This window comes from Balaenoptera acutorostrata, chromosome 17 (assembly GCF_949987535.1).
Source record: "Balaenoptera acutorostrata chromosome 17, mBalAcu1.1, whole genome shotgun sequence".
NCBI classification, from domain to species: Eukaryota; Metazoa; Chordata; class Mammalia; order Artiodactyla; family Balaenopteridae; genus Balaenoptera; species Balaenoptera acutorostrata.
Genome location: NC_080080.1, coordinates 57545366 through 57573181, shown reverse-complemented (window position 1 = coordinate 57573181; position 27816 = coordinate 57545366). Strand labels below are relative to the sequence as shown.

Here is a 27816-nt window from a genome sequence, read left to right as displayed (position 1 = left end):
TCATAAATGGTACACAATGTGATAGAGAATGCATCAGCTTTAAAAACACATGTATTGAAAATACAAGTTTTGATGATTGTTTTTGCTAGTCGAAGCTAACAGCATAGAAGCAAATTGCAATGGAGTAAAGCTAATTCTATGAAGAATCAAAATGTGGATCAAATATGTAGCTCTTTGAAAGTCTCCTAGAATATAAAACTTAGATTCCTTTCTCTTTCTAGTTGGGAATACAAACTTGTTTTAACAACATCTAAAACTTCCTCTATTCCTATAAGTAATACAAATCCATTTCAAAACCAGACTAATTATTCTTAGACCTAAGGCCACTGTTCCTTTCTAATCTCACAGACCGGTGAAGTAGACTACATGATTTATCTGAGGACCATGGTTTTCTAAATAAATGTGCTTTAAATGGCTAATCTAAGTATAGTAGATAGAACACATTCTAAAATGCTGAATTTTATGGTTGTACTTTTTATACGTGGACTTAATTTTCAAAAGGTTAAGTTAAAAGATTATCCACAAAATTCTGTTTCAGTTATGTTCAAATTTTTAATCAATACTGGTTACATTTGAAATGCACTGCACCTATTTACAAAGACTTAAAATGATCAGTAATATAAAGTGTAAACTTAAAAAGAAAATCACAGACTCATTCCACATCTGTGAAATGCAGCAGTTAACTGTAATTAAATTTACAATAATCGTAAGGGATAGGAAGAAGAACATAGAAACTGGAGGAGAAAAATAGTATTCAAGATCTGAACAACACAGTTACTGTTGTACTGAAAAAATAATTTATTAAATGAGTATAACACTGGGAATAAGATGCATTATAAAAGTAAATTCTAAATATAAACAATAGTGGTTTCCCTAATTAACAAGAGTTTTTCTTCACCCATTCAAAGTTTTAAATACAATCTTCTGAAAGGCCAGATTTTGAAAGTGTAGGGTTCACTTTAAAACAGACATGTATGTAGCACTACAATATCTGGAATTTATCATCTTGTTTTATTAGACTAAAAATGATATTGATTAATTTAAATGATTGTTCTTTTTTAAACCTTTTTAAAGCCTAGAATAATATTTTGAAATGAACAAGTAGACCATTTTATTATACTCTTTCTGTCTCCCCGGACAGCACACACATTTCTAATACAGTTTGTGGAAAATATTGAGATAGAGCATACCTGTCCATTTTGATGAAGACTTTAAAAAATTTTGGTACTTTGGTAAAAAGCAGTCTCCTTTTTAGATCAAAGGTTGACAACAGCCATTGTATCTATTAATCTACGTCCGTAGAATTTTAAACAACCACATCTTAATATGTACATCAAGATACTGATAAGCTTTTAGCTAGTGAAAGAAAAAAACGGAGACTGTTATTCTTTCCCCAATAAGTTTCCGTCAGTTTTTAGAAAGCATATGCAGTTCAATATACCAACTGGGATTTCAAAACGCCAACATTATTACAGTGCTTATTAACAGCAATATGCAAAACAATAGAAATGTAAAATAAATAACTTCATACTATAAAAATGAAACAAGGCACTTTCAACAACTATATGCAAAGCTGAGATAAACATTTTCTTCATAACGCGGACTCAAAGACTCTAGGAGACTTCTGTAAAGAGTGAAATAGTGAAGGCACTACATAATTCTTTTTCCTAACTCCACTTACTAAAGAAATTCACCAATTAAACTTGGCACAAAAGAGTTTAATTGTCATAAAGTGCATCACTTGGCTAAATATATTAAGAAGAAAATCAGCATCAATACATTATAGCAACATATTCACATATACAGAAATAAAAATGCAATGCCAGGAGTTGACATAGGAACTTTGCAGGATATATGGCTTTTTCTCTTTTATTTTTTTGTATAACTGCCTATTTGCTTACAATCTATATTTTCAAAAGGGTATGCCTTGATTAGCAAAAAGAGGTAGTGTTCTGACAAAGGCAAACCCACTGATTCTATAGGTAGAGATTTAAGATAAAGATTATGTGGAAAATATACAAGTATAACATATAATACACTGGTACAACATTTATTTTCGTATTTTGATATTAGTGAATTTGCTTTTAAAATCAAGGCTATTTTATCACTTTAGCTATGTTATTACAGCTCTTTCAAAGAGTTTTCCTTTGGTACTAGAAAGTTTTCTTCTTTTAAATAGTAACATTCCAGATAAGCAACTTTTATGTAGAGATGATAAACATGTCAACATTTAAAGCTCAATTCATCTTTACCATTTATTTAAACCATTAATGAAAATATATCATGTCTGAGACACAAGGAAGTATATAACCAACAGACAGCAACATGCAATTTATGTCCACTTAACTAATGTAACTGGTGATTTAAACACACACACACACACACACAAAGTGTGCACACCCACGTTAGTCTGGAGCAATATATTGGCAAAACAACAAAATAATTTATGCACAGTATTTCAGGATGTGGGCCTTGATGACAGAACTCTAGATTTTTTTTAGTGTGTTAAATACAAAGGTTGGCTAAAAGACAATGTAAAGCAACAGTGAATATAGTTCCTATACCAATAACTTAAATTTTTCTTTATGTAAACTTTATACATGTGCAATCTTGCTGTTTTCTGTAAATGCTTCAGTCTCCTTTTTTTTTTTTAAATATCTGCTACTCTATTCTAAATTTGCAGGAACGTAAAAATGGAAGGAACCACTTGAGATGCATTAGTCGTCTTCCACATTATATGCCACTTCTGCCACTTCTATGTCTGATATGGAATTTTCAGGTTCACAAAAACTTGAGCATTGCTTATTATCAGCTCTGCAAAAAAAAGACAAACACAATGAAGAGACTGGATGCACGCTATTTCACTTCACTATTACCTTAAAAATTTTTAAAGTCATGTAAAGAATATTTAAATATTTAATGGAAAAATATTTAATGAAAAAGAACATTTAAATATTCAGTCAGAAATTTAATATTTTAAAGTTGTCATTGCCAGATAACACCTTTGGAGATATATTTTTAACTCTTTCAGTTCTCTGAACTACCACTTTTCAATAAGAATCTAGTTTGTAATGACCTTTAACCAACAGAAAATTTGTTCTCATAATTATAGCTTAACCACTATCACTAATGTATTAATGGTGACCTTGGATTTATATGTAATAAAAATTCTATGTGTGTTCAAATATACCATCTTTTCATCATTCCTATTAGGTAGACAGGGTGGTTGCTATTACAGTGTCCCACTTTTTGCATGGAAAAGACTGACATTGAGAGAGATTAAAGTAATTTGTCAAGGTTACAAAATTAATGAATTAACTGAGTCACAGCCCAGTTAATTCAGACATATCTTCAAAATAAGTAATGAAATTTATAGGCTGGATGACAAAGATTCATTTTTAGGAACAGCCTAGAATATCTATAGTCTTCCTCTGTTTGCTCATCAGATTCATGATACAATAACACTGAGTTCATAAAAACATACTCTACAGAGTATTATGACTGTTTCTCTCCAATTATTCAGATGATTAGGCTATAATAAACCAAACAGTATATACCTAGATTCTTCATCTAAGACATCTTGATCAACCTCAAGTGCAGAGGACTCCACCTTTAGGATCTGTTCACCTTCTGTTCCTGACACGAGCAGTGATTCTTCAGGTTCTAAACATAAGTTCCTAAAGGTAAAGTACAGCAACAAGTTATTTTCTATGAATAAAATAGGTATATATTTATTGTTCTGAATGCATGTAGCTTTAGTAGCCTTCAGCTGTTCTAAGTGTAGTCATATACCTAATAAACTGTTGACTCTGGGTGTCAACAGTGAAATCAGTACTTATGATTAATTTAAAATGATTTTAACATCAATTCGATATATGCTGACAAGAAGGCAAACTAGAACTTTCATATGTGAAAAGTTGGCATAAATGCCTAGAAACAAAGATACTATTTAAACAGGTTAAAATAATGTTTGTCTTGGTGAACAGCTAGAGCTTTATTTTCCTGATATTTCCCGTCCTTCAAATTTTCAGGCTTCTAAATAAATAATCAAACAGACAATTTTCCCAATCTACAAGGATGTACACCATGAGTCTAAGACTTTTGGAGTCATAAATTTCCTAAATTGTAACGTACAAAGGGCATTTAGCCCAGAGTATCGAGCTGAATTAGACTGAAAATGCAAGCATCACAACACACCTGATTCTGTTTTCTAGCGTGTCTATAAGAAGTTGCTTCTCACAGAGCAGTTTCTTCAGTGATTCCAACTCTTTTTGTTTTTCAAGTAGTTCTTTTTGAAAACGGTAGTTTGTCTCTTCTAAAGTTTCACAGAAAGCCTTAAAAACAAACAAACAGCAAATAAAAAACATGCAGAAAGAGAATAACATTAATTACTTACGCAGTACCTTTCTCAAGGGCATAATTGAAGAGTCAATTTTTTTTTTTTTTTTTTTTTCTTTTTTTAGGGCGGCCTGGACGGGAGCTGCCCTGGGCCCCCAGAGCTGTCAGGCCTGGGGTGGAGGGATTCTCGCAGGCTGCAGAGGCAGGAAATGCAGCCGTGGCATTTTCGATGCTGGGCAGAGGGGCGGGAAGGCAGGCTGAGAGGACCAAGGGAGACCCAGATGAGCTGGCAGGCCATGCTGGGCACAGGATGCCTCCCCAGATGGGTCTCTGTTGTAATTTAAGGCATCACTGTTGGGGGTTGGCGCTTCCAAGGCCCTGGCGCACCTCGGTGGCCACCAGCATGCTGAGGCAGTTGAACCAGTTGTCGTAGGCCTCCAGGCTGTAGGTCTTAATCAGGTCCCCTCGGCACCTGTGCTTGTCCCGAGAGTCCATGTGGCTGACGATCTGCATCAGGTCCTCAGGGTGGATGCTGCTGACCCTCTCCAGCTCGATGTGAGTCAGCTGCTGGGCCAACACCAGGGGGTCACAGCACACGCCCAGGATGTCCTTCTGCGCGGCTGGCGGCTTGGCCTTGAGGATGGGCCCTTTGTCCATGGCCGGTGAGCGGAGCTTCTCACGCAGCTCCTGAAGCTGGCTCCGGGCAGCCAGGGACAGCAGCCGGCTCTGCGTCATTTGGGCCATGGCCTTCTTCACCGTGCCATTCTCCTCATCACACTGGGTGACCCGGTGGGTGATGGCTTTCAGTTCGGCCATGGCCTTCTCGTCCTGGAAGTCGTAGGGGAAGGCCTCTGTCCACTCCTTCAGTAGCTGCACGATCTTGGCTGAGAAGGACTTCAGCCTGGCCTTATCAGATCCGGCCTCCAGCTGCTGCCTCTGCTCCAGGCAGATCTGCCCCACGCGGGCCAGCAGGTCATGAGGGGGGACGAAGACCCGGGAGCTCAAGAGAAACGTGAAGATGTACGTCCTGTCGGGGTAATAGTCCACTGTGGGGACCAAGTGCTCCATCAAGGCCTCCAGGGACCCAGAGATGAGACGTCCGTCTTGGAAGATGAGGTCCCCGGAGCTGCCGGCCCCACCTCCTCACTCCTGCACCTGTCCACTACAGCTGGGCCCGAGGATGCTGGAGAAGACCACGGACGTCTGGGGCATAGTTTCCTCGGTCCGGGCCAGCGTAGCTCCCGCGCAGCCCTTGCGCCGCAGTCTGGCCCACAGCAGGTAACCAAAATAATGTGTATACAACCCAGATGATTTGTTCTCCACCCTCATCTTTTTAGGTCTCTGCTACTTTAGTACCTACTGGGGAACTTATAAATAAATATAAGTCCCTTTTCTTGAGAATTATTAAGTAGTAAGCCAGGGTGCCTGAAATGAATATGTGATATCTCTCTAGTGTATAACTGGGAAAAAAGTTACTAATAACCACTGTTTTAGCTTCTATTCTCCTTAGCCTGTTTTTGCCCAGTCCTAGATGATTATACTTTAAAGAAAAAAAAATAAAAAAAAGAAAACTGCGGCTATTGATTCCATTTGTATTAGCTCAGAAGACACATCCTATAATAACGATTTCCTTCATAGTGCCTTCAATATTATTTTCCCTTGCTTATCCTTTTACTATATTCACTCAAAGACATTCTATCCTTTATACCCAGGAAGCTAAACACTACTGAAATAGATTAAAACAAAAAACAAAATCATATTGCCATGAAGAATGATGTCATGAAAAAAATCTGGGTCACTTACCTTGATGAGGCTTTCAGTGTTGCTGATCAATTCTTTTAATTGTTCCTAGTTATCTATCGTTCCCTGTCTCCTTTGTGACTACGTTAAAACTTCACCCCTGGCAAATCCCCTACAATATGTTACTACTGGTGAGCCCAAGCCCAGCAGATGATCTTTATTCCTATACCAGAAAAAAAAAGTTACTCTCCCAGAATCCTAACTACATTTGCATTCCGTTCTTGTCCTCAAGAATATGTGCCTCTTCAAGTTAAGCCCAATCTCCTTTGGAAGCCTGCCCTATCCCATATACTCTCTCTTAAATTTTCAACCTTTCCCTCTCTTTTGGCCCTTAGGTTTATTTAATCGATTTGACTGAAGTTGATTAAGCAAACCCTAAAAATCTCTCCACATAAAAACAAAGTCATATCCACCACTCCCTTGATAGGAGTCTCTCTAGCTACTAACTCATCTTGTTCTTTTCAAAATAAAAAAGATTTCCAGGAAAAAAGTTTTTATCATCCAAATTTAGCCTCCCCATTCATGGCTAAAATCATTAGTTTTACTCTCTTTTCTCTACTAATTATACCCAGGCAAATGCTAACAATGACTTCTAACTGTCAAACCCAAAGTACTGTTTTTCTCAACTTCATAGCATGTCACTACTGACTTAAAAAGTAAAAAAAAAAAAAAAAAAAAAAAAATTTAATGGAATCCTCTTTTATTGTCCTCTGTGAAACTTCCTGGTTCCCCTAACTTTACAGTTACTTCTTAGATTTCTACTTGTTCTTTGCATGTGGGCATTCATCAGAGTTTTGTCCTTGATTATATATTCTCTTGCTCTGTATCTCATCCTTGGGCAATTACTGTTATCACTTCAACTATAACCTATACTATTTGCTATCGACTTCCAATTGTTTTTTCTGTTCATCTCCAGCCCAGACCTTTCCTGAGTACACAGATATCATTCATATGTCTACTGGTCCCCTTCAACTGTATGTACCAATGGTAAGTCAAAATGCACTCCCAATGGAATATCTGCTCTACCACCTCACCATCAAAGCCACCAGGCAAACATCTTAGATCACTGCATTTCGCTACTTTCTATGACCCAGGTAACCCAGTCTTTCCCACTTTCCCCTTCTCCTCCTCCCCCACTGCCTCATCAACATCTCGCTATACTCATCTACTCTATACTCATTTCTACTGTGCAGTATTGGCATAAGGCTAGGTAATGCGATCAGTGAAAGAGAAGAGTGCAGAAGCAAACCCTTCCTTTCATGTTCATTTGACTTTTGATAAAGGTGCCAATACAATTCAACACAGGGTACCGACACATTTTAATATCTATAGAAACTTAAGATCCTCACTTCACACCTTATACAAAATTAGCTCAGTATGGATGTAAGAGTTAAAACTATAAAACTTCTAGAAAAAAAAAAATAGGAGAAAATCCTGGTGGCCCTGTGTTAGGCAAAGAGTTCTTATGATACAATACCAAAAGCATAAGCCATAAAGGATGTGATAAAATGACCTTCATTATAATTAAAAACATTAGCACTTCAAAAGGTACCATTAAGAAGATAAAAAGACACATACAGACTATGAGAAAATATTTGCAAATCATATATTTGATAAAGGACCTGTATCCAAAATAACAAATTCTTACAACTCAGTAAGACAAACAACCCAACTAAAAAAATAAGCCAAAGGCTCAAACAGACAATTCGTCAGAGAAAACATACAAATGGCAAAAAAGCACATGAAAAAGCGATTAACATAAAAATCATTATGGGTATACAAATTAAAACTATAATGAAATACCATTTCACACCTACAAGAATGGCCATAATCCAACAGACAGATAATATCAAATGTTTGTGAGGACATGGAGAAACTGGAACTCTCATACACTACTGGTGGGAATGTAAAATGGCATAGCCACTCGGGAAAACTCTTTGTAAGTCTCTTAAAAAAGTTAAACATAATTTACCATATAGCCAAACATTCTATTCTTAGGGATCAACCCAAGAGAAATGAAAACATATGTCCACAAAAAGCCTTCTCTGAAATTGTTCATAGCAGCATTATTCATAATAACACAAAATTGGAAACAATCCAAATATCCCTCAGCTGGTGACTGGATAAACAAAATGTGGTATATGTGCACAACAGAAAACCATTCAATAATAAAAGTAATGAAATACTGAGAGAGACTATAACATGGATGATGCTCAAAAACATTATGTTAAGTGAATGAAACTAGATGCAAAGATTATATATACTGTATACTATTGCATATTGTATATACTATGCATATACAATATTATGCATATTGTATATATGAGATTATATATATATAGGCACACATATACACTTATATGCACATATATATACACACACACAGTATGATTCTATTTATATGAAATATCCAGAAAAGACAAATTTGCAGAGACTGAGAGCAGATCAGTAGTTGTCTGGGGCTGGGAGTGTGGAATGGCTGCAAAATGGCTTGTAGAATTTTTTTTGAGGTGAGGTGATGGAATTTTCTAAAACTGCATTATGGTAATGGAGACACAACTCTACAAATTTACTGAAAGTTATTAAATTGTACATTTACAATGAAATAGCAAATAGCAAATTTTATGGATGAAAATTTTACTTCAATAAAGCTGTTTAAAAATAAGCTATCGCATTCCTCTAACACAAAGAACTGACTCAGTTTAACTGAAAACATTACAAATCTACCAATTAAATCTGTTCCATTTAAACACTATTAAACATTTGGAAGAAAAACTTGCATAAATCCTAGCTAATCCTAGCTGAATCTAGCCAATTGCTTCAAGAAGTAGGCTACTTTAACACGTCAAGTAGCGTAATTTGAGTAGCCTTAAGCTTGAGCTGAATTGATAACAAGACAATGACTTCTACTTCTGAAGATTGGTTTTTTAAATTTGATTTTAACCGTAGGTTCTTTACTTTGATACTTAGATGGAAGAAAACTCAGCATGCAAATGTTACTTTTAAATGTAAAATAAATTTTCAAGTAATTTTCTTTTTTCTGAAACGGTATAAATAAAGAGAATAAATGTAGAATTTAATTTTAGGGCTTCATAGACTATAGGACATGTATGAATTTTTATTTTTTCACTGAATTACGTTCATGTATTTCAATGAAAGAAAGCTTTGACTCAAACATTAAAAGCTTTCTGTGCAAAACTACCATGGTCTGAAATTATAACTTTGCTGTTTATTGTTCCATTCAAGAAACAATGTAGTTATTGTATGGTATTATTTGTTCCTCTTTTTCATGTGATATATAATACAGCACTTACCCTGCTTTCTTCTAGGCTATCAAATGGACCTGGTGGATCATCCAGACAAAGAAATTCTCTCACTGCAAGGCTTTCAAAGGAAAAAAAAAATTAGCTGGGGTACAAATAAGTTTACAAAAGATAGCAAGAGAGCAGAAAGCAAAAGTTACTCTGAAGCTAGCTATAGTGTTTTAAGCAAGTTGGTTCTGCTGATAAATGAAAATAAGCAAGATGGCGTATGTGTTTTCACACAAGTAAGAAAATATAAATATAAAATCTATAGAAGATACAAAGATTTTAGGTTATTTCTAAGATCTTATGAACATAAATAGATTGTGAATTTATGTTACATATAAACTACACGACATAAAACATAAATCAGAAATGGTATAGGAAACCAAAGTAAATGGTGAAAAGACAGTATTATTTTCAAAGAAATATTAATTTGAACTAGTCTAAAAAAGTCATTATCTTTTTATGAAGAAATACAATTTCTAATTTATACTTCATTTGTTTCTTCTTCAGGAGATGATTCTAAAGTAACTAAAAAGTATTTACTATGAAACAAGTTAAAGATTTTTCTTGCAATCATGTTTATTATATTAATTTACTTAAGTATTTTCCCTAGAGAATTCAAGAGAAAGAATTCTGATCATCCCATTTCTGAATTACCATAAAGTTCATAATAATGAAATAATATGATATTGTTATACTTTTCAATTATCAGAAACAGGTTAAGAAGGTAGAAAACTGAACTTCCTTGTTATAAAATACTCCTCTTTCTAAAAAGTAATCTTGGATTGAGAGACAGCTCTATATGTATGTTAAAACAAAAATGTGGAGACTTAAAGGATGATGATGAAGGTGGTGGTGATAAGGAGATAAATGGGATTTTTAGTAAAATCTTTCCAAAGGAAAAAATGAATATAGAGAAGTGGTGTTAAGAAAGTAATCCAGAAGATCCCAAAAATAGAAAAAAGAGGAGCAAGTTTCTGGATTATAAAATCTTGATAATATAGATAATAAAAAAACATAACACTTAGGGAAACTGAGATAAAACTTGAGTATTCATAATCATGAAATAAGAGATGGAAGAGATCATAAATGTGATCTAGTAGAACTATCCATAGTATGCTGCTTATATTATCGCTTTTATATGTTCAGCCAAGAATATGTCTAAACACCTCCAGAAATAGGGACTATAATCATCTCTTAAAATAAACCATCCTAAGTTTGAATAACACAGACAACTAGAAATTTATTTCTTCAATGAGCTGGATTTTTCTCACTGAAGCTTCTATTCATGAGTCTTAGTTTGGCTTTCTGGGGCCCTTCCAGGTAAGTCTAAGTCTTCTTTCACATGATAACCCTAAAAATATGTCAAGAATGTTATGTTTACTCTAACCTTATACCTCTAACAAGCAATACTAACACACTGACATTTCCTTTTCTTTTTTCATGTAACAAAATTTACTGAGTACTTAAAGCCTATATGGTCTTCTGCATTCATGCAGCCAACATTTTTTTTCCAGTTTTACTGAAATATAATTGACAATTAAAAATTATATATATTTAAGGTATATAACTTGACTTGATATATAAATACATTATGAAATATGAAGTACAATCAAACTAATTAACATATCTATCACCTCACATGGTTACCATGTCTAACATTTTCAAAGTACATTACACACACAGGGCTTTCACATATCCTACTTTATTCAATTTCCACAACAATCATGTGAGGTGAGGCTAGGCATTATACCTCCATTTTACAAGTGATAATAAAGTTCAGAGAGGTAAAATGACCCACCCAAGGTCATCAGTGCAAGTGGTAGAGCTGGACCTTAAATCTGTCTTCTGAGTATAAATATGTGCCTTTTTCTCCTTTAAACTCTTTTCTCTTATGTTTTGGTTCATTTGGATTCTTTCCCCTTGCTGATCACTTCTTTCTGACCACATTCAATTTTTCTGTATCTTTCTTTAATCAAAGTCTCTAGAATACTGCAGTTGTTCTAATAGTATAGAGAAGAACAGGACCACCATACGTTCTTTTGGTTTAGATATTGTACTTTCTATCCACCCACTATTTATATCGGAAAACCAACTATTAGGCAGAATGAGGCACAAGAAATAAACTGATCTTCGGATTGACAGGTCAAAAGTTTGGATGAAACGCTGAGAGAACAGCCTTTAAGGATGAAAAGGAAAGTGCTAAGAAGTTTATGGAAGAGTCTTTTTAATACTTTCAGTGTATGACAACTTAATGTGTGACATTACTTCTTATAAGTTTATACTCAGATTTCCTCATTCATTAGTAACATTTTTATGTTCACCATTACTCTAAATATTGGAATGCTGCTGCTAGGAAAGAAAAAGGGGGTAAAGGGATATATGTATTTCTTTTTATACCTTTGGTTTATAGCAGAAATTCTTTTTATACCTTTGGTTTATAGCCCAAGATCCACAGTGATGTTGACAATGTACCTAGTTGTAGGAAAGTTTTTTTAGAGTAGTTATTCCATTTCATTCTCCTTCCCTAAAAATCTTTATGATTTATGGCTCACTAGAGTTCTACTCAAATGAAATCCAATGGATTCTCTAAATTTTTTTTCACTACAGTTCCAAGGTTATATTCCATGCCCTACTTTGTTTAATCTGTAGCATAAGAATGAAATTTAAAACTGGCACTACAACTGTGATTTACAAAACACTTTTTTCAGGGGTTCAATACATTTCTTCTGTTTCAATAGGACTCAGTTGATGGAAGAAGAAAGTTAATACTCTTAAGCTCTTTTCCCATCCAAGGAAAGGGACACACAAGAATGTCTTGGCAGATGGTAGTGTCTGAGAAGACAATTTCTTTCTCAAAAATTCGGGTACCTTTTCTCCCCCCTAGAAAAGGAAGCCTTTACCCCTTCTTGAGAATCACTGACTAGAGAACTTTATTTAGATTAGATAAATATTTGACTGCCTATGTGTGCCATGGTTCTGCTCAGTGATTTCTTATATATTATCAATGTACAATTTATAAACAAATCAAGTAAATTCAAATAAAGTATAAGTACCAAAGAGTCTATATTATTAAATGGTCTATGGATTAAATAGAAGTCAATTAAAAAAAATTATTATTTATTTACTTGTTCACTGATAGGTTCAATACAACCTCCTAATCTCTCTTCTGTATTTGATTTTTAATACTTTTGTTTCCATTTGACCATGATAATGAAGGTAAGAAAAACATCAGAATTAGGAGAGAAACCCATCTAAGAGAAAATCCAACAATCTGGAATTGAAAGGTATGGAAAGACTATCTTTCTGTTCTCTTTATCACGTAGAGTAACTTCTTACTGTGGTTGGGAAATCTCTATTTTAAAATTGTGATCAGTTGTTGACTTAACTTGCCTGAATATAAGGAAACCAGAGATGGTACCCTTCAGCATTGTTTTTATAAGAGCAAATTTGCCCTATAGCTTAAACTCTTCCTTTGAGTCTCTTGAAAAAGTTTCCTTTAAAAGAGTTTTATTGTAATTTTCAAACTTCTTAAAAAACTATTTCATCCAGTGAATCTTCACCTTTTATTTCATAATATACCTTCCTTTTTTTCTTTCATGGGTATGTATTTGTATTGTATGTTTACCAATGTATTAATGTATACATTGGTAAGTATTTTTGACATAATTTCAAAAATAACTAATCTAACAGTATGGATAATCCTTAGCTTCTCTCCAAATATGTCAAACGATTAAATGTGATTATTAAGTTAATATTATATCATCACACACTCAAAGATAACTTTGTAAGAAAATACAAATTAATGTATGTAGACATGATTTTAAAAGACCAGTAATTTAATAGCTAAATGAGCTCTTTATCTCAAAATTTATATTAAAAAAAAGCTAAAACTAATGCCTACAATTCATTAAAAGGTCAATAAAGAAAAAGTACTAAAAATACTAGATACTACTTCTGTCAAAACCAAATTAAGCACAAAAAGTCACTGCATGAAAATATTAATTGAGGGATTTCAGATAGAAATGTTTTATCAGTTACTATTTCTCTTCAGTATTCTCTACCAGTAAAAAGAAAATAACAAAAATTTGACATTAAATACAACCCCGAGGATAGGGACTCAGGGATCAAGGCTGGTGACAGTGAGGGTCACGGTGAGGGAGATGGGTTGGTGGGTGTGAAGCTGAAGGGCTCACGTTTACCCTCCTGGGGTGGATGTGCAGGTGAGGCTGTGGGCCTAGTTTATATCTTGATTATCTCTCACCTAGTTACTTTTAGTCCACTTGTGTCCCTACATTCAGTTTTATTCCTTCTAATACAAAAAATACTTCAAAAACAAATGTTTTATGTCAAGCCCAGCTTAAAACCCATCTGTGCCTCCTCTAACAAGAGGGAACAAAGCCAAGGTCTTGGCGTTGGCATAAAACACCTGTGTACATTCAAGCTTTTACTGCCTTTCTTATTTGACACTTCAGTAATAGTACATCCTCATGTCTATCATGTTGTTTCATGCTTGCTGCTGTCATCCTGGCCCATCCTTCCCACCTTCAGCTGGCTAACTCAGACTTCATATTCATGACTTAGCTCATCTATTATCTCCTCATAGAATCTTCTCTGACTAAATCCCCCTCCCCTACACTCTATTCGGTTCAGTACTCTTATATGCATTACTACACCACCTTGAAGAGATCCCTTTCATAGGACTTACTACACTGTATTATTAGTATTTTCTGTTTACCAAGCAGTCTGCTTCAACAAAAAGTAGATGACAAGTTCCAGGGCTGTACAGAATCTGAATAAATTAGCATAGCACAGAATAAATATTCAAAAAATAATGAATTTATTTGTAAGAGCTATGCTAATTGCTCTTAAAAAAATTAATGAAACTATTAAGAACATCAGAACAAATTTCTATCCACTGTTGTAGATAAATAATACAGCACAACTCTCAAATTTGGGATGGAGTTTAGTTTTTAATAGATATGCCTAGTTTGACGAGGGAGTAAGCTTAGGACAGCAACATGTAAGACCAAAAGTCTTAAGAGTTAAAAGAAGGTTAGAATCTGGCTGTTTCTGACGGTATGTCTTCAAGATTTATAAAGAAGCACAATGAAAGGAATAGCATATGAGAAACTTAGAGCTGAAAAAGGATTTTTAGAGAACATTTAGTCCATTTACTTCATTTTCTAATTGGAAACACTAATTAAAATCAGTTAAGTAGGGCTTCCCTGGTGGCGCAGTGGTTAAGAATCCGCCTGCCAATGCAGGGGACACGGGTTCGAGACCTGGTCCGGGAAGATCCCACATGCCACGGAGCAACTAAGCCCATGCACCACAACTACTGAGCCTGTGCTCTAGACCTGCAAGCCACAACTACTGAAGTCGGGGCACATAGAGCCCGTGCTCCACAACAAGACAAGCCACCGCAATGAGAAGCCTGTGCACCGCAACGAAGAGTAGCCTCTGCTCACTGCAGCTAGAGAAAGCCCGCACGCAGCAACAAAGCCAAAAGTAAATAAATAAAATAAATATATAAAAAATAAATGCATACGTTTAAAAAAAGTCAGTTAAGTAATTGCCTAAAATTATTTCACTACTAAGCCCAGAAAACTGAATTCTGCATAAGGTCTTTGAGACCTAATTTAATAAGTTAAGAGTTTACGTGTATCTGAATACAAAATATTTAGCTTTATTACATTAAAAAAACTGTCCATAACTGAAGGTCTACCAAACTAATATTTTGTGGTAAAAATCATCCAACCGACCTTAGCAATAATGTGTTCATTCTCATGAGCTGTCATTATATAAACTATTGCATATATAACTGAATTCTTTCATTTTATAAAAATACTAAGACTAACTCAACCTCTCTTGACAGTATCTTCACATATAAAAACAACTTACACATTAATAAAATTTCCTGTGAGAAGATGTGAAAATGTATAAAAAATAGTTTCTTTACATATTCTTGTTCAAAAATTATAATTTATTGAATTTTACAACTAGAAGAGACCTAAGAAGTCATCTAATCCAATATATCTCATGTAAATAATTCCCTCTTTAATACCACTGATAGTTATCTATCCTAGTCTCTTCAAATATTGATGCTTAAGGTAAACTCACTTTCTCAAAAGGCAGAACACTTTTATACCAGACAGCTTAAAATGACATGTGGCTCTTTTTTATCTGAGCTGATGGGGGCTTCCTCTAATTGTTCACTTATTCCTAGTTCTACACGTTAGTCTTGCTATTCAAAATGAGGTCCCTAGGCCGGCAGCAACAGCATCACCTAGAAACCTGTTAGAAATGCAGAATCTCCACTCCAGACCTTGCTAATTCAGGACGTGCATTTGAACAAGATGCACACTACAGCTGGAGAAGCACCGCTTTAAAGCTAAATATCATTTGATTAATTCTTTTCCCCATCACAATCTTTCAAATACATGAAGATGGTTATCATGTCCTTCCAAGTACTTTTTTTTTTTCAAAGGGTAAATTCTTATTTCTTTCAATTGTTTCCTCATGTAAATGTCTGGATACTATATACTACAGTATATATTTTTTAAACCATGAACTGCTGTTAATCCAGATCTATCTGCACTTTTTTTCTTTTAACAGATGTAGAATTTAAAACACTGAATTTTGGCATGGAACTCCTTATAGATGAATGGTAATATAAGGAAAAATATGTACTTTTAACCCTTGTATTTTAAAGAATTAAGAAGAAAAATGTGGTATATCAGGATATATGTGTAGTAATTCTGAAAACAGAGAATAGTAAGATATTTGGTGTGCTGATTAAATGATGTAATTATTTCAAAGTAGCACAAACTAGAATAAAACAATAAATAGCTAAATTTTAACTATAACAGATTATGCAATATGAGAACTTCCCCCTCTATCCATCTTTACACATCCTTCACCTTGACAAGCTGAGTTACATGCTATTTCGGGTACAGGACTTTGCCTGCTTGCTTCTGCATTTTGATATAATATTCCCGCTCATTTGGAAAGTCCGTCTTTACTTTCTCTTTGTCGGTTCAAATAGCATTCATTCTTTAAAATCCAGCTGAAATATCACCCTCTAGGAAGCCTCCTCTAATTCTCCCAGTCAAAAGTTCCCTCTCTTCCTCTTCTGAAAGAGATCGAGCTCTATCCATTATAGTTCTTTTGGGTGTGTCTTCTTCCTATTCGGTTTTCTTGAATAAAGGATTAGCATCTAATGCACCTTTGTGTAGCTGTAATACCTTATATATAGTAAGACCTAAATAAACATTTATCAAACAAAAACCAATAATAAATCCTTTATCATAAAAATATTAACATTTTTATCTGTTTTCTTACTTTGTATTCTCTAAATGCATCTGAAAATAACATTCGCTTAAAACATTTAAACCAACAATTCTTAACATCCCTTCAGTTCTTACTTCACTTCTGTTTTGTTATAGTTAGAGAAGTTGTAATATTAAGAGCTGCCAGTTGTGTACTGGCAAGCTCTTAGCCAAAATGAAGGTTAACAAATAACTGTGTCATGAAGTGCTAAGGAATCAAAATGGAAAGTGAAAGAACTGTATAATTAATATCAGATAATTACTTGGCCATATAAACATAGTAATTTTCTATGCTGCCGTTCCAACTGTAACAGGATGCTAACAGGTATACCAATAGGTAACGTAAACTCACTGATATTCTAAGTAGTGATTCTTAAATATGTAGTTTCATGTGTATTGGGATTTTGTCTTTATCCTTTCCTCCCTTATAAGAATTCATAAATGGTGTTTGGCAACCTCAGACTTTCTGGATATTCTCTAATTATTTGTCCTCCCACCTATAATCTTAATCTATTGTTCAAGATTCTCAAACCCCACTCCCTACTTCAGTATTGCTTGATTCACTGCAAACAGGACTGATCTTCCCCTTCTCTGAATTCCTTTTACTTTTATAATCTGTATCATGCCAAGTAGGACTTCATAAACTCCATTATTTCTTTCAAACAGAAGCTTAATTTCTTCAAATGAATTAAGTTCAGTAAGTATACCCTCAGCTTCCTTTTTACCCTTCTTAGTATGACAAAGGGCAAATTCTTAAGATACAGATTAAAAACTTTTCCCTCTGCCAAGTCATGTTTTAAACAGTAATTTATTAAGAAACTGCTTAAATTGTGAAATAAAAAATGCTATTCATCACTCGCAAAAAATATAGTACCCTAGAACAAACAAGGTATACAAACCTTATTTAGAGTTGTATTTAAGTTATCTTACTTGTATTCCTTAAATGTCTGAGATATATGACAAAAATAAGTAAGCAAGTAAATGTGAGGCACAATAGAGGTTTTCATGCAACACTTTTTAGAACCTTTAATATTCTAGGAATGTCAAATGAAACCTTTCCCCAACTTATTTGACCAAGAAATCTTTCTTCCCCTGAAACACCTATCTATAAATTGAACACGATCATTATCACTGTTCTAAGGACTGCAATTTTAGAAACAGGATCTTGAATGTTTACCATACAGATACAGATCTATTATCAATAATTAAAAAAAAAAGATACATCTCAACTAAGATACACTTTTAATGTTTAAAAAAATCAAGAAATCACAAGATGAGTTCATCAACATGGTTCATACTATTTAATATTTCATTAAATAAAAAGAGTATAGTCATTTATAGAATAAATTTGATTTTAATTTACCATATTTGCAATACAGAGACATAAATGTTTACTGAATAGGGAATAAGAGAAAGGGGATATGATGTTTTGACTTCTTAGCTGTAAAAGTCTTCTCTTATGGTATGGTATAAAATATATTTTCTTCAAAGGCTTTCTCTATGATTTTAGACTTTGTTGGTTTCTATTCCTGCTTTGTGTATCTGAATTAACACTAACCTTTTTTTTTTCTTTTTTCTTTGGAGAGATGTAAAAAATTATAGAAAAGTAGGGAACATCCACCTTCCTACCACCTAGGCTGGAACACGCAGTTGCTAAGTTTTGTCATATTTGTTTCAGTCTCTTTTTCTTATAAATAGTACAACAGCAAATATCAACAGTTCTGCCATTCATTCAACAAGTACTTATTGAGCATGGACTCTGTGTTGAATTGTGCTGAGCACTGCACACTGAATGGTGGGTAAACCAGCCATGACCTACTACTATGTATGCACCTTACAGCCTGGTAGGAGAACACAATCAAATAATCACACAAATAGTTACAAACTGAGATGTTGTGAAAGTAAAGTACCAAGTAGCCTTTCTCAGCTGGGATTCCATGACAGGATTCCTGCTGACAATGATGTGAGTGACTATTTTCTCATTCTCTTAAGACTGGTACATAGCTAGTAGCATCCTAGAAGTATGTAATGAGAAGTTAATTCATTACATGCAATGGGTGTCTTAGGGCATTAGGAGTTGACTTTCAGAATTAGTAGAGAAGATACAATGAGAAGACCTGACCTAGTTTTTGGCGGTGGTGGTAGGTGAGGGGTTGGTCCAGACAGCCAGTTACCTAAAAGTCTGTGTTGAAACGTGAAGGAGTTATCTAGGCCGGGGCTGGGGGAGGAAGGGTAGTAGTGTGAAATGTTGCCTTTCTAGGGACTAGCATATTGAAAGGTCCTAAGGGACAAAGGAGCAGGCGACTTTGAAAAATTACAAGACCAATATGGCTGATGTACAGAGAATGGGGGCAGGGAGGAATAACAAAACATGAAGTTGGAAAGACACGCAGGTGGTCAGGGACCAGAAAGGATGACTTAAACTGCATTACAAAAGATCACTGTGGCTCCAATGGACTACAGAAATAAGAGTGGATGAGGAAGATGAGTGATGGGAAAGGAGTAATTAAAGTGAGAGAAAACTGCTAGACTAGGTGGCGATGGCAGGAATGGAGAACAGTAGGCAGATTCGAGTAGTGTTTAAAGTATAAAGGCAGGGATGTGTCCAGATGACTTGTGGGTTTTAGGTAGAGGATGATGCTGAATATTGGGGGAAAAGTCAGAGAGTAAGCATTGAAGTCTATCCTAGGTTTGAGGTTTGTCTGAAGGAGATGTCAAGGAGGCAACTGCAGATGTGAATCTGGAGATGAGAAAAGGGGTCTGGCTTATAGTTCCTTTATTAGAGGAAAGTGAGGGGGGATGGGCAGAGATCTTAAGCAGTCATTGAGCTTAGCACACATTAAGAAGCAAGATGTAGAAGCAAATTGGAAAAGAAGAAGTAAAACTGTCACTGTTTGCAGACGACATGATACTATACATAGAGAATCCTAAAGATGCTACCAGAAAACTACTAGAGCTAATCAATGAATTTGGTAAAGTTGCAGGATAAAAAATGAATGCACAGAAATCTCTTGCATTCCTCTAAACTAATGATGAAAAATCTGAAAGAGAAATTAAGGAAACACTCCCATTTACCATTGCAACAAAAAGAATAAAATACCTAAGAATAAACCTACCTAGGTCTTGTTTATGGTTTCCTTTGCTGTGCAAAAGCTTTTAAGTTTCATTAGGTCCCATTTGTTTATTTTTGTTTTTATTTCCATTTCTCTAGGAGCTGGGTCAAAAAGGATCTTGCTGTGATTTATGTCATAGAGTGTCCTGCGTATGTATTCCTCTAAGAGTTTGATAGTGTCTGGCCTTACATTTAGGTCTTTAATCCATTTTGAGTTTATTTTTGTGTATGGTGTTAGGGAGTGTTCTAATTTCATACTTTTACATGTACCTGTCCAGTTTTCCCAGCACCACTTATTGAAGAGGCTGTCTTTTCTCCATTGTATATTCTTGCCTCCTTTATCAAAGATAAGGTGACCATATGTGTGTGGATTTATCTCTGGGCTTTCTATACTGTTCCAGTGATCTATATTTCTGTTTTTGTGCCAGTACCATACTCTCTTGATTACTGTAGCTTTGTAGTATAGTCTGAAGTCAGGGAGTCTGATTCCTCCAGCTCCATTTTTCATTCTCAAGATTGCTTTGGCTATTTGGGGTCTTTTGTGTTTCCACACAAATTGGGAAATTTTTTGTTCTAGTTCTGTGAAAAAGGCCAGTGGTAGTTTGATAGGGATTGCATTGAATCTGTAGATTGCTTTGGGTAGCAGAGTCATTTTCACAATGTTGATTCTTCCAATCCAAGAACATGGTATATCTCTCCATCTATTGGTATCATCTTTAATTTCTTTCATCAGTGTCTTATAATTTTCTGCATACAGGCCTTTTTTCTCCTTAGGTAGGTTTATTCCTAGATATTTTATTCTTTTTGTTGCAATGGTAAAAGGGAGTGTTTTCTTAATTTCTCTTTCAGATTTTTCATCATCAGTGTATAGGAATGCAAGAGATTTCTGTGCATTAATTTTGTATCCTGCTACTTTACCAAATTCATTGATTAGCTCTAGTAGTTTTCTGGGAGCATCTTTAGGATTCTCGATGTATAGTATCATGTCATCTGCAAACAGTGCCAGCTTTACTTCTTCTTTTCCGATTTGGATTCCTTTTATTTCTTTTTCTTCTCTGACTGCTGTGGCTAAAACTTCCAAAACTATGTTGAATAATAGTGGTGAGAGTGGGCAACCTTGTCTTGTTCCTGATCTTAGTGGAAATGGTTTCAGTTTTTCACCATTAAGCAGCTCATGCAGCTCAATAACAAAAAAACAAACAACCCAATCCAAAAATGGGCAGAAGACCTAAATAGACATTTCTCCAAAGAAGATATACAGATGGCCAACAAACACATGAAAGAATGCTCAACATCATTAATCATTAGAGAAATGCAAATCAAAACTACAATGAGATATCACCTCACACCGGTAAGAATGGCCATCATCAAAAAATCCAGAAACAATAAATGCTGGAGAGGGTGTGGAGGAAAGGGAACACTCTTGCACTGTTGGTGGGAATGTAAATTGATACAGCCACTATGGAGAACAGTATGGAGGTTCCTTAAAAAACTAAAAATAGAACTACCATACGACCCAGCAATCCCACTACTGGGCATATACCCTGAGAAAAACCATAATTCAAAAAGAGTCATGTACCAAAATGTTCACTGCAGCTCTATTTACAATAGCCAGGACATGGAAGCAACCTAAGTGTCCACCATCGGATGAATGGATAAAGAAGATGTGGCACATATATACAATGGAATATTACTCAGCCATAAAAAGAAACAAAATTGAGTTATTTGTAGTGAGGTGGATGGAGTTAGAGTCTGTCATACAGAGTGAAGTAAGTCAGAAAGAGAAAAACAAATACAGTATGCTAACACATATATATGGAATCTAAGGAAAAAAAAAAAGTCATGAAGAACCTAGTGGCAAGACAGGAATAAAGACAAAGACCTACTAGAGAATGGACTTGAGGATATGGGGAGGGAGAAGGGTAAGCTGTGACAAAGTGGGAGAGTGGCATGGACGTACATACACTACCAAACATAAAATAGATAGCTAGTGGGAACCAACCGCATAGCACAGGGAGATCAGCTCATTGCTTTGTGGCCACCTAGAGGGGTGGGATACGGAGGGTGGGAGGGAGGGAGATGCAAGAGGGAAGCGATATGGAAGCATATGTATAACTGATTCACTTTGTTATAAAGCAGAAACTAACACACCATTGTAAAGCAATTATACTCCAATAAAGATGTTAAAAAAAAAAAATACCTACCTAGGGAGACAAAAGAGCTGTATGCAGAAAATTATAAGACACTGCTGAAAGAAATTAAAGATGATACAAATAGATGGAGAGATATACCATGTTCTTGGATTGGAAGAATCAATAGTGTGAAAATGACTATACTACCCAAAGCAATCTACAGATTCAAAGCAATCCCTATCAAATTACCAATGGCATTTTTTACAGAACTAGAACAAAAAATCTTAAAATTTGTATGGAGACACAAAAGACCCCAAATAGCCAAAGCAGTCTTGAGGGAAAAAAAACGGAGCTGGAGGAATCAGACTCCCTGACTTCAGACTATACTACAAAGCTACAGTAATCAAGACAATATGGTACTGGCACAAAAATAGAAATATAGATCAATGGAACGAGATAGAAAGCCCAGAGATAAACCCACGCACCTATGGTCAACTAATCTATGACAAAGGAGGCAAGGATATACAATGGAGAAAAGACAGTCTCTTCAAAAAGTGGTGCTGGGAAAACTGGACAACCACATGTAAAAGAATGAAATTAGAACACTACCTAACACCATACACAAAAATGAACTCAAAATGGATTAGAGACCTAAATATAAGACTGGACACTATAAAACTCTTAGAGGAAAACATAGGAAGAACACTCTTTGACATAAATCACAGCAAGATCTTTTTTGATCCACCTCCTAGAGTAATGGAAATAAAAACAAAAATAAAGAAATGGGACCTAATGAAACTTAAAAGCTTTTGCACAGCCAAGGAAACTATAAACAAGATGAAAAGACAACCTGCAGAATGGGAGAAAATATTTGCAAATGAAGCAACTGACAAAGGATTAATCTCCAAAATATATAAACAGCTCATGCAGCTCAATATTAAAAAAACAAACAACCCAATCAAAAAATGGGCAGAAGACCTAAATAGACATTTCTCCAAAGAAAACACACATATGGCCAAGAGGCACATGAAAAGCTGCTCAACATCACTAATTATTAGAGAAATGCAAATCAAAACTACAATGAGGTATCAGCTCACACCAGTTAGAATGGGCGTCATCAGAAAATCTACAAACAACAAATGCTGGAGAGGGTGTGGAGAAAAGGGAACCCTCCTACACTGTTGGTGGGAATGTAAACTGATACAGACACTATGGAGAACAGTATGGAGGTTCCTTAAAAATCTAAAAATAGAATTACCATATGACCCAGCAATCCCACTAGTGGGCATATACCCAGAGAAAACCATAATTCAAAAAGACACATGCACCCCAATGTTCATTGCAGCACTATTTACAATAGCCAGGACATGGAAGCAACCTAAATGCCCATCGACAGATGAATGGATAAAGAAGATGTTGTGCATATATACAATGGAATATTACTCAGCCATAAAAAGGAACGAAATTGGGTCATTTGTAGAGATGTGGATGGATCCAGAGACTGTTATACAGAGTGAAGTAAGTCAGAAAGAGAAAAACAAATATCGTATATTAACGCATATATGTGGAACCTAGAAAAATGGTACAGATGAACTGGTTTGCAGGGCAGAAATAGACACAGATGTAGAGAACAAATGTAGGGACATCAAGGGGGGCAAGTGGTGGGGGTGGTGGTGGTGGTGGGATGAATTGGGAGATTGGGATTGACATGTATACACTAATAGGTATAAAATGGGTAACTAATAAGAACCTGCCGTACAAAAAAAATAAATAAAATAAAATTCAAAAAAAAGAAGCAATATGTATATGCATAGTACATGTGTAATATAAGGTGATATACATAAAAGAAGGACTAAGAAAAAAGGGTGAAAAAAGTAAGGGCAGTTTTCTTATTTGTTTTCCATTCTTATGTGAAAAATTGCTAAAGATAGTTACGGACACAGGTGTCCATACAATATGCTATTGCTTCACTGTAAATGCTCTCTAATTTTTTTCACAATGGTTCTAATTTATCTGATAATGTAAGTTCCAAAATTAGATACCCAGATGATATTAAATCATATAGCAATTTTCTTGTAAATATATTCAGATACAAAAAACTCATATAGGTCCTTTCTTTCCCTTTTTAATGATTTCTGGTATTTTCACTTTACCCTCTGTATAAATTAAGCTGACTTCACAATTTTCATATTTTTGCATTACTTTGGAGACATATAAATATTATCATCAAAATTATATAGTGTTATTTAACTAAAAATCTACCAATATGTGAGCCACTCTGTTTAAATTATTACTAAAATTCTAAAATCAAGTTTATAGCTGGGTGGTTTGAATATATGGCACACTGAATTTTCAACTCTGCTGACTTTTTAGAGGTGTTAATATAAATCAAACACCAAATAAAGTCCTTGCTGAAAAAAGGCAAGAAAATTACAGTTAGTGCTGTATTAGAGATAAATATGCCTACCGTATATTTTTCTGCTTGAATATATATGGTCCCAGATTTATTCTTTAGTTTAAACCAATTATTGGAATGCAGTTATAACCTGTTATTCAATTTGTTACATACCAGTTAGCAATGTCCTTGTGAGCTACTAAATTTTGAAGAAACGCTTGTAATCCTAATTGTCTATCTTCTAAAAAGTCGGCATTGTAATTATCTTTAAACCAGCGTTTTGGTGGAAGTGCTAATCGAAAGCCTGGAAACATCTCTTTTAACTGAAAAAGAAGAAAAAAGAAGATACAATGTTCAACTCAATTATATGAATTCTACAAAATCTATCCTGTTGACTATGTGAAACTATTCACATAACAAGCTTACAATAAAAGAATTAAATTCAGCTATGCTTTTTATGCCTTGGTTTTTTTATTTCTTGATTTCTACCAGTTGTGTATGCATAGGAGTTACAGTTGCTCCCTGTCCCTGCTAACACGTGGCACTGCTTGTCTTTTTAATGTCAGCCATTCCACTGGGTGTGTAGTAGTATTTCATTGTGGCTTTAACTTACATTCCTCTCTTGACAAATGGTGTTAAGTATCTTCTCATGTGCTTGGATCTGCATATCTTCTTTGGTGAATTATCTATTTAAATCTTCTGGGGCTTCCCTGGTGGCGAAGTGGTTGAGAATCTGCCTGCCAATGCAGGGGACACGGGTTCGAGCCCTGGTCTGGGAAGATCCCAAATGCCGCAGAGCAACTAGGCCCGTGAGCCACAACTACTGAGCCTGCGCGTCTGGAGCCTGTGCTCCGCAACAAGAGAGGCCACGATAGTGAGAGGCCCGTGCACTGCGATGAAGAGTGGCCCCCACTTGCCACAACTAGAGAAAGCCCTCGCACAGAAACGAAGACCCAACAGAGTCAAAAATAAATAAATAAATAAATAAAAAACAACAACAAAAAAAACCCAAAATGGTTCTTTAGTTTACTTAAAAAAAAAAAAAATCTTCTGAATCCACTGCTTTAAAAAAACTGGGTTACTTGTCTTTTGATTAAGTTGTCAGACTTCTTTATATATTCTAGATAGAAGGCCTCTGTCAGATATATGTATGACAAATATATTCTCCCAGACTGTGGCTTGATTTTTCATGTTAACAGTCTTAACAGAGCACATTTAAAAAATTTTAATGTTACCTAATTCATCCATTTTTTTCTTTTATGGTTTATGCTTTTTTAGATACTATCTAAGAAATCATTGCTCACTCCATGGTTACAAAAATTTTCTTCCATGTTTTTTCCTAAGGTGTTTATAGTTTTAGCTTTTACATTTTGGCTTATGATCAATTTTGCATATTTGGCTTAAATTTTACTTTCTTAGGAAAGACTTTTCCACCTTTTAAGCTCAGTTAGATTTCTCTTTATACACTCTGATCAAGTGACTATAACTGGATAACAAGTTACCTCAAAACTCAGTGGTGTAAAATAACCATTTATTAGGCCATGGACCCTGTGGGCTGGTAATTTGTACAGGGAATGGTGAGGATGGGTTGTCTTGTCACAATGAATTAGAACCTCAGCTGGAAACTTGAAGTTGGGAGCTGGAAGCAACTGAAGTTCGTTCCCACATATTTATACTGGATCATGCTGCTTGTTGGCTGAGACATTGGCTGGGGCTGTCAGTCACAAGCCTAACATGGCCTCTCCATGTATCCTGGACTTTCTTACAGCATAAAGTCTGGGTTTCAAAGGGAAGCATCCCAAGAGAGAAAGCCAGGATGAAGCTGTATGCTTCTTATGATCTAGCCTCATCATCCCACAGCATCAGTTCCACCGTCCTCTATTGGTTAGATCAGTCACAAGCTCACCCACGTTCAAGGGGGAGAGGAAACAGATTCTACTTCTTGATAGTCAGAGGCAAGATTCTGGAAGAGCATATGGGACTGAGAATATTGCTGCATACATTTTTAGAAAAGACAATCTGCCACACATTCTCAAATCATTAATTTATTTTTTAAATGACATTTATCACGATGTAAATTAAGTAACATTTATTTAATTTTGGACTCTTCTACCAGACCAGTCTTCTAAACCTCGGTTGCACATTGGAATCACCCAAGGAACTTTGAGTAAGAACTCATATAGACACTTTGTGAGGGCTCCATTGTAGAACAGCTCCCTCTTTTCTGAGGATAATTAATGAGGATCTTGTATCAATGACTGTGTCCTATCTCTGATATATTTGCATTTATTTAGTTGGGATATGGCCTGGGCATTGTAATTTTAAAAAGTTTTCCAGGAGTGTCCAAAGTACAGCTAAGACTTAGAATCGTTTTACATTGTAATGATTGTCTTATTCATAGTTGCACCCCCAGTGTCTACCATAATGCCTGCTACATTACAAGCAGCCAACAATCTATGTTCAATAAATGAATGAAATGAAATCATGTACTGTTCAAATTTCTATACTTAAATATAAGACAAAATATCACGATGTAAAAAAAAGACTAGCAAAAGAGAAAATTCACAGGGTAAAATGCTAAATAAAAATATAGAACATAAATTCTGTCTATATTTTTCTACTGAAAACCCTGATTTGATTTCAAGATGGAAACAGATAATTTTGGCCTTGGAGTCTGGTCATTTACTGTGTTTGCAATGAAAGTAATAAAAGCCATAAGGAGAAAATAAAAATAGTCTTTTTATTAATTTCAAGCTTTAAAATTTAAATGTCACATATGTCCACATGCATGGTTAGACTTTTTTCCCCTAAAAAAATAATCCTCAGAAAAGAGTGAGTTGTTCCACAATTGAGCCCTGACAAAGTGTTTATATTATGAGTGCTTACTCAATAACTTTATTTTGAACAAAGGACAATTTGGGAACTATCCATTAGCTTGAAATAACTTTAGTAAAGGCTAGTTTTTATATTTCATTAAATTAAACATTAATAGATTTCCTGTGAAATGACATCATAATACGCATTTGATGTTTCCATAAAAAAGCCTTTAAAAAAGTAATGCAGGGCTTCCCTGGTGGCGCAGTGGTTGAGAATCTGCCTGCCAATGCAGGGGACACGGGTTCGAGCCCTGGTCTGGGAAGATCCCACATACCACGGAGCAACTGGGCCCGTGAGCCACAATTGCTGAGCCTGCGCGTCTGGAGCCTGTGCTGCGCAACAAGAGAGGCCGTGATAGTGAGAAGCCCGCGCACCGCGATGAAGAGTGGCCCCCACTTGCCACAACTAGAGAAAGCCCTCACACAGAAACGAAGACCCAACACAGCCATAAATAAATAAATAAATAAATAAATAAATAAATAAATAAATACTTTCTATAAAAAAAAAAAGTAATGCACATAAT

General features: G+C 35.2%; 2 protein-coding genes across 5 annotated transcripts in view; both read right to left on the bottom strand.

Moving 5' to 3' along the window:
- Positions 1–551: 551 nt before the first annotated feature.
- SNX16 (sorting nexin 16) overlaps positions 552–27816 on the bottom strand; it is a 41938-nt gene continuing 14673 nt past the window's right edge. For all 4 annotated transcript variants that reach the window (XM_007185112.2, XM_007185111.3, XM_007185114.2 and 1 more), the window contains 5 exons: positions 24591–24739; positions 9453–9522; positions 4198–4334; positions 3558–3677; positions 552–2814 (listed from right to left, as the gene is read on the bottom strand). In XM_007185112.2, coding sequence (XP_007185174.1) covers positions 2718–2814; positions 3558–3677; positions 4198–4334; positions 9453–9522; positions 24591–24739 — 573 coding nt within the window. In that variant the 3' untranslated portion in view covers positions 552–2717. The remainder of the gene's footprint in view (positions 2815–3557; positions 3678–4197; positions 4335–9452; positions 9523–24590; positions 24740–27816) is intronic.
- On the bottom strand, positions 4343–6826 carry LOC103007189 (ras-GEF domain-containing family member 1A-like). Its single transcript, XM_057532360.1, is given in 1 exon segment — positions 4343–6826. A coding segment is annotated over 1 exon segment (981 nt). The 5' UTR covers positions 5668–6826; the 3' UTR covers positions 4343–4686.